Below are 7,544 nucleotides of genomic sequence, written 5' to 3'. Positions count from 1 at the left end.
CCCATGTGTGGTACCTCCCAGCAAGCCACATGGACCCATTCAGCAAAACATCCGCCCTGCAATTCCTAAGTTGACACAGCAATAAGTCTAGGAAAGAAGATGGGGTTTTTAACTTGTGCCCTTTTGTATGTTAACAGTTTATTTTCCCCCTATAGATGTTATTTATTTTTACACACATTTCACTCCTTTTAACCTGGTGACAGCAATGTGAAGTATCACAGGCCTTTTACTCAGTATTTCTCTAACAAGTCAACCAGGTATAAACAGGGTTTTTACGTCCATTTGTAAATTTTAGTGAGGGGTGGTTGAGCTGAGAGACAGGAAATAAGAAGACAAATACTACATATGTGTAATGTTTAATTCACATCACTCGCCCAATACTGTGCTGTTGGCATGTCTCAATAAAAAGGCTTCAAAAAGAAATTATTGCAGTGTAAAAAGTTTCCCTGAATTCACATGCTTTTTACTATTCCCAAGTCTCAAAATAACTTTTAAAATGTTTTTTTTTTTTTTCAGACTCCTAGAGCCATGTACCCCGTATTGTGATAGGATATATTTCTCTGCCCTGCTCCCTAGAGTGGAGTTGGAAAGAAGAGAAACTGAGACAGCTCGGCACCATACTAACCTGAAAGAGGCCCAAGCTGAAACTGACTTTTGTTGCCAGAAAGGAACATGAGAAAATAAAGGGTCAAAAAGAGACTGAGCAATTGCCTTAGAAAAGGCTGTACATAAATTAACAAGCCAAACTTACTCATCTAATTAACAACCAAGTACCTATTGCCTGCCATCTTGAGCTCTATTCTGGGCATCAGAGACTGTGTAAGAGTAACTGATGCTTGCAGGGAGCTGCTATGTGGAGATGGTAATCTCCAAGCACATGGCTTGACCATTCCTTTAACAGTACTCCTCTGGAACCTTTTGTAACTTACGGAACATACCAAACAGGAACCTAATACAGTGAAAGGGGGATAATCTTAACTAAACATATATTCCACATAGAAGCCTTTTTTCCTCCAAGAATATGCTGTAGTTTCAATATTCTAGTTGTAGTGGGACTGGGGATGCAGTTGGGTAGCCGAGTTCCTGCTTAAGTGTCCTAGCTTCATTTCCTGTTGCTGTGATGAAATCCTCTGACAAAAGCAACTGAAGAGAGACTTAGATGCTGGCTCACAGTTCATCATGGCAGGAGAGTCAAGTTGGCAGCAGGGGCTTGAAGCAGTTGGTCACATCTCATTTACAGTTGAAAATCAGACGTTTGCAACAAACATGTATTTCACTCGGCTCCCTTTCTCTGTTTATACAGCCCAGAATCCCAGAGAAGCCAGGTCTTCCCAGCTCAATAAATGCAACCAAGATAATATCCCACAGGCATGCAGAGGCCCATCTCCTAAAGTCAATTTGACAACACTAACCATCACACCTAGCATGCAAGGCCCTGGACTTGCTCCTCCGTGCCCTCCACATATACACAATTACAGTAATCCCAGTTGACAGTCTACCAAAGTACATGACAAAAACGCTCACCTCCAAGACTTTATGAGCAACTGAGTGTGGATTCTGCAACAAAGGCTAAAATAATCTAGGGCTACAATTAGTTTAAGTCCTCAATACACTTGCTTCTTTAGGACAAAGACAGGGCCAGGAAAAGAGTTGAGTACTCAATATGCAAGCAGAACTTGAGTTCGAATCCTCAGTACCCACTTAAAAAGCTGAGTGACTGCCTGTACACCTGTGATGAGTCAGAGACAAGGGAATCGATCACTGGGGACTACATGTTACCAGCCTAGTTCCAGGTTCAGCAAAAGACCCTATCTCAAGAGTAAGCAGAGAGCAAGATGTTAGGATGCTAAACATCCTACTCTGGCCTCCTAGTGCACACACCCATATACATACCCCATACAGTCATATACCACACATACATACACTAAGGTAAACTACAGAAAAGATGTACTACACACTGATTGCAGGAATGTCCATGATATAAGTGACAAAAAAAAAAAAAAAGGTAGTACAGGTAGCACCTAACTATAAGTTCATTTTCTTCATTTTAAAACCTGTTCCAAATTTTTTAGATGTGTTCATCTCTATGCATGTTTCACCTTCACGTATCTATCTGTACATCACCTGTATGCCTGGTGCCTTCCGAGTCAGAGAGGGTATCAAGCACCCTAGAATAAGAAATATGGGTGGCTGTGAGCCACCATGTAGGTGCTGGCAATCAGCGGTCCGCCCCGCCCCCCCAAGAAAAACGAGTGTTCCTAACCCCTGAGCCATCCCTCCAGCTCTGTTGCAATGCTTTCAAATACTAAAGACTATTCATTCAGAAAAAAAACAAAACTATACACTACCCAACTAATATCTGTTGATGCCTCAAGGCATGAATATAGATCTTTAAAAGAAAAAATCTCAAAGGTTTTAGTATCTGGTCAGAGGAATCTGATAGGAGTCACTTTCTTTTGACTTGGGATAAGGGAAATTCAGAATGCGTATGTGGGGAAAAGCCAAATTGCTTCCACCTCTAGCTTATTCCAAGCACTAAAAATCAAGTGTTTAAAACTGGATGGTGGTGCACATCTTAATCCAGCACTCGAGGTTGAGTTGAGGCCAATCTAAAGTCTACAAAGTTCCAAGACAGCCAGTGCTACACATAGAAATCCTGTCTCAAAAACAAAAAACCACCAATGTTTAAACCAAGCATGGTGACACATGCCTTTTATTTTAATCCTAGCCCTCAGAAGGCAGAGGCAAGAGCTCTGGCTTTGAGTTTCAGGCCTGCTACATTATGACCCTCTCAATATAAGAGAGTGCCTATAATTTGTGTATCATAAGACAGTGCAATTAAGCAACACTAGTATATTTTGAAACAAAAATCTGTTAATTGGCACTTACTAATAAATTTAACCTATAAAGTCCTACTTTTGAACAATTGAAACTGACATAGGAACTAGAACATTCTGGTAACTTCCCCTTTGCGCCTGTGCTGGATACAAAACCCAGGGCAAGGCCTTGTGCAGGGAAGGGAAGCACTCATTGACATATACCCCCAAGCCCTATTTAGCTTTATTTCAAGAATTTTTTTTTTTTTTTTTTTTTTTTTTTTTTTGGTTTTTTCGAGACAGGGTTTCTCTGTGTAGCTTTGCGCCTTTCCTGGAGCTCACTTGGTAGCCCAGGCTGGCCTCGAACTCACAAAGATCCGCCTGCCTCTGCCTCCCGAGTGCTGGGATTAAAGGCGTGCGCCACCACGCCCTGCTCTATTTCAAGATTTTTAAAGCTTGAATATTTTCCTCTTATCCTAAGGCCGGGATTCCTGAATCTTCAGCATCTTTTCTTAGAATTTAGTACTCCAGTTTACCTTGCCCTCCCCGCTTCTGCCCTGACAGGTCTCACATCTGGCCACAGCCTTAGCCAAATGACTTCAATCTGCTAATATGTTTTATCTAAGTGGCAATACTCAACCACACAATTATTTTGCCCCAAATGGGAGAGAGGAGGACTGAAATGGCTCAGCAGGTTAATGTGCTTACTGCCAAGTGTGACCTGAGTGGATTCCTAAATCCCACATTAGATCACAATCTTCCAAGTTGTTCTCTGCTATACAAGCCAAGGAAATTAAGTTTTCAGCCAGGTATGGCACATGTAAACCCACCATCTGGAAGGTAGAGGCCAAGTCTGGTTTGCATGGGAAGACTGTGATGCCTCCCATTAAATGCTACTACAAAAATAAAATTTTGATTAAAGCAAAAACAAAACCAGCCACATTAACTGAAACCTTACAAGCCCTTTTCCTACCTTCAGAATGTTCACTGTGGGCTAGCAGGACAGCATGAGTTCCAGGCCTGCCAGGACTAAAAAAGATTAAAAAGCAGTCGTCCCAGTCTAATTGTTAGCATCACAATCTTAGGAACATTGCTTATCCAGCCTCCAACAGTACTAGCTGTGATGACATGTAATTACAGGTATTATTTTCATTGGCAGTTGGTCTAATTCCTTCTGAAGGTCTTTCTTCCCTTAAGATTGAAGGTTACAGCCTCACAGATACACAAGGCCAGAATCAAGTGCCTTCCTAAAAACAAGGCACTTTGGAAGCAAATTTGCAAATTTACCTTATGACAATTGTCACTAAATGCTGAGCATGATTAAGACCCAAGACTCATGCAAATAATCCGGAAAGAATCCTTTAGGACTCTTGCTGGTTTCTAAATCTTTCAGGTTGCAGTACTTTATGAGGACACTAGAAAAAGTGATCCTTAGACACATCAGGGATGTAAACTACTGTTACTTTTAAGTTTTTGCCATGGGGGGCCTTCGTCCCAAATCTTCCAAACCCTAACCATCTATCCCTTCATTTCCTCTAATCTCTTTTCTCAGGATTCATCCCAACTTAGCAGCCAGTCAATTCTACAAAGAGGAAAAGAGCCTTTAGAACCTGTGTCTGCTCACTAGAATTTCACTCTCAAGCTGTCATAGCACATAGCCAGCCATTTTTGAAGCAGGTCTCTCTAGCCCTGGGTTCCCATGTGCTAAGCCACACCTTTCTCCAGTGAGGAGCTCTGGACACAGCAGGCCCCATTTTAGGTTTAGATCTTGAAGCCTGACTCCCTCATTTCTCAAACTAAGATCAAAGTTCATTTTTAAAGCATGTGTCTAATTTGTCAACACCCATCTTTACAAACAGCAACCCCATTTTATAGCCGCAAACAAAAAACCAGGAGAAAAATGAGGCAAAATTTTTATTTATTCATTTCTTGCACTTGAAGTACTCCTCGATGACATCCTTGGCCTGAGATTCTTTGCCATAGTCCTTAAAAAAATTAGATGCAAATTACTTTTCAATATTAAGTTCTTTTAAGCTACCTAATTCAGACTTTAATGCTTCCCAGCATTTTAACACTGTAGCCATTTTCAGGGACCTTAAAGACTTCATTCAGCTGTCTTTAAGGCTCGTAACATGGCATCACTATTGCCAGCCTTCTCAAAATTTCTGCAGAAGCACATTGAGATAAGCAGATTAATTGGCTGGCTCAAATTATGGTTTATCTTTAAGCAGCAATCATTAAGCCAAGTCTGCTAATTTTCTCCCATTAAAGGGCTCTCCGCATTTCAAACGATGAAAACCAGACTTACCTTAACCACCACACAACTGCAGCCAACCACTTTCCGTGGTTTCCCCTCTCGATCGATTTTACAGAGGCCTACCCATTCCCCTAGCTTCTTGTTGTCATCAACCTACAAAAACACAAACTATTATTAGCAGGCATTAAAGCTACTCAACACTAGAGATCAAGCCCAAAGGTGGCTGTGTCAGAAGGGTGACATGGCAGTTTCCTCACTGCAGTTCAGTAGAGGGAGCCAGTTGTCATCATGTACAGCTCACCAGCTAGCAATACAGTTCCCCAGTAGTATCAAACCTACCACGTGGTTCTGGATGTACAGAAGCTTTAATCAAGGTCCAGATACTATTTATCTCAACCTGCGACTCAATACCATCACTAAGGCATCTCCTCAAGTTCAGGAAGAAAACACTACTTACCTTAATTAGGTTGATTTGGTGTTCAGCACAAAGTGCCTCCACCAACTTGACATACATAGGCTCATCACAATTGGATGCGAGCACACAGAGATGGGCTTGGCGCCTAGAATGCAAAGTGTACAGGTGAACCCACAGCTTTAAGGCTAAGTTTCAGGTCTGTGCATCCTCCCTAGCTACACTAGCAACACCCACGGTCAGCACACGTTAATCTAACTGTTCCTAAGTACAGAGTTTATCTTCAGCTAATTCACCTGTACAAACATTGACCTGTCTTTAGCTATGCATCCCTCAGACACCATTTGTTAGGGGAAGCTATGGCCGAAGGAAACTATGACCTCTTTCACGTTGTGACACTTGCACAGTTTCAATTCTAAAGTGGATGGTGTCAAGGCAGTACTGTACGGTAAGCACTGTTCACGATCCACAGGCAGATCTTCGGTGCCCACCAGGATTCAAGTACTAGTTTATACACTAAAGCATTCAACAGTTAAATTGACCAGACTTTTCCTCAAGCTGAAAGATAGGCAGCATGCATGCAGAAGCTTAAGGACCACAATGAAAATAGACACGAACTGCTGGTGTATTTCCCAGATGCTGCTGCAGTACCTCTACTGAATTTAACACGTTAACTGGCAAAATAGCTGAAACTCCCCGTCTTGTCTTTTAGCAAAACTGAGTGCCCCCTCCCCCTCCGTGAGCTACAGGTTTGTCAGACTGTTATGTCTCACCCATGAAGGGGGTGAAGGGGTATCCGACAATCAAAAGTCATCATTCAAACACTGTAGTTTAAAAAAAAAAAAAAAAAAAAAAAAAAACGCCAAACTACGGCTCGCCCCCAGTCCACACAGCAACCCACACATCTCAAGTGGGCCAGAGAGATCTGAGTTGATACCTTTTCCTAGGTTTCCTGTCGAACGGCTGCCACTGAGAACTTTCTGTGCTAACCGCATGAACGTCACGTCACGCCACGCCACGCTCTCTTCCCTTGGCTGCAGCAGGCTTTGTTCCGGCTGCCACAACCCACAGTTACTGAGACCGAGACACGTACTTGTCTAAGGCTTTGGCAGCTTCGCGGATGCCACGTGCGAGGCCATCGTGGATGAGGGCGGTCTTCAGCACCTCTTGCAGCGCAGTGTTGACGTCCATTACACCTCCAGCAGCAATGCTGAGTGAGAGGCGATCGGAAGCGCGTTAGAACCCGCGGCAGGGGCCCGGAGAGCAGCCCAGCCCAGCCCAGCCCACGCCCCAAACCTGCGCCCATCCGCTCACCCTTCCTCGGCCATGGCGGTGGATTACGGGTGAGGCCGAATCTTGAGCGCACTGAAAAGACAAAAACCAGCGGTGAAAAATAAAGAAAACGGTTCCGGTGGAGCTCAGACACGTCTCACGCATTGACCACCACCCACGCCAGCCGAGCAGGCGGCGCTCGGAGCCCGCGCTGCATCTCCACTCACCCCGAGCCTCCGCCTCCGCGCAACTCGGCGGCGGCAGGGGAAAAGGCCGCCGGCGGCCGCATGACGGTATTTAAGCGCTCTGCCGGACGCCTGCGCGCATGTGCGTTCTCCGCCCACTCGCAAGGTGGCTGCCGCGGGTGCCGGACTTTTAGGAGTTTCTACTTCCGGCTTCAGGAGCCTCCGCGGTCGCGACGCGGCGGGGCTTTTCCTCCGAGCCAGGTTTTAGGAACGCGCGACAGGCAGGACGGCGGACAGCCTGCGCCCCCGGGGGCGTGGCCCGCGGAGGACCCCCCCCTCCCAGCCCCTTCTACGGAATGCGAGAAGGGCCGAACGTGCTGCGCCTTCCTCCGCCGCGTTGCTGAGTTGGTTTCAGAAGCGTTTCTGGGTCGTTTCCAGTGGGCGACGCTGTTCGGTGAGGCTGAGCCGCTCTCCGGAGGACACGTGTGGGCCCTCGGTTTCCAAGCCGCTCTGAGTTTCTGCGAATGGGGCAGTCTGTGGGCTGCCTCGCAGATCCCACTTCCCCGGCCGCGTGTTTCGGGAGGCGTTGCCGCCAGCCCCAG

At 45.3% G+C, this 7,544-nt stretch overlaps 1 protein-coding gene and 3 non-coding genes across 4 annotated transcripts; all 4 read right to left on the bottom strand.

Moving 5' to 3' along the window:
• Positions 1-4,712: 4,712 nt before the first annotated feature.
• On the bottom strand, positions 4,713-7,071 carry Rps12 (ribosomal protein S12). Its single transcript, XM_006986678.4, has 6 exons — positions 6,985-7,071; positions 6,800-6,850; positions 6,579-6,695; positions 5,531-5,633; positions 5,125-5,226; positions 4,713-4,801 (listed from the first exon to the last, which is right to left on the bottom strand). The coding sequence occupies exons 2-6, from the start codon at positions 6,811-6,813 to the stop codon at positions 4,739-4,741; spliced, it is 399 nt and encodes a 132-aa protein (XP_006986740.1). The 5' UTR covers positions 6,814-6,850; positions 6,985-7,071; the 3' UTR covers positions 4,713-4,738.
• LOC121823328 (small nucleolar RNA SNORA33) lies at positions 4,889-5,023 on the bottom strand. The gene has a single exon (XR_006064738.1). It is a non-coding gene; the product is annotated as a small nucleolar RNA SNORA33 (small nucleolar RNA).
• Positions 5,296-5,370, bottom strand: LOC121823337 (small nucleolar RNA SNORD100). The gene has a single exon (XR_006064747.1). It is a non-coding gene; the product is annotated as a small nucleolar RNA SNORD100 (small nucleolar RNA).
• Positions 6,235-6,308, bottom strand: LOC121823323 (small nucleolar RNA SNORD101). The gene has a single exon (XR_006064733.1). It is a non-coding gene; the product is annotated as a small nucleolar RNA SNORD101 (small nucleolar RNA).
• Positions 7,072-7,544: the final 473 nt, after the last annotated feature.

The sequence above is a fragment of the Peromyscus maniculatus genome, chromosome 16 (assembly GCF_049852395.1).
Source record: "Peromyscus maniculatus bairdii isolate BWxNUB_F1_BW_parent chromosome 16, HU_Pman_BW_mat_3.1, whole genome shotgun sequence".
In the NCBI taxonomy this organism is placed as follows: Eukaryota; Metazoa; Chordata; class Mammalia; order Rodentia; family Cricetidae; genus Peromyscus; species Peromyscus maniculatus.
Note: the sequence above shows the minus strand (reverse complement) of the source record. Positions and strands in the feature narration are given on the sequence as shown.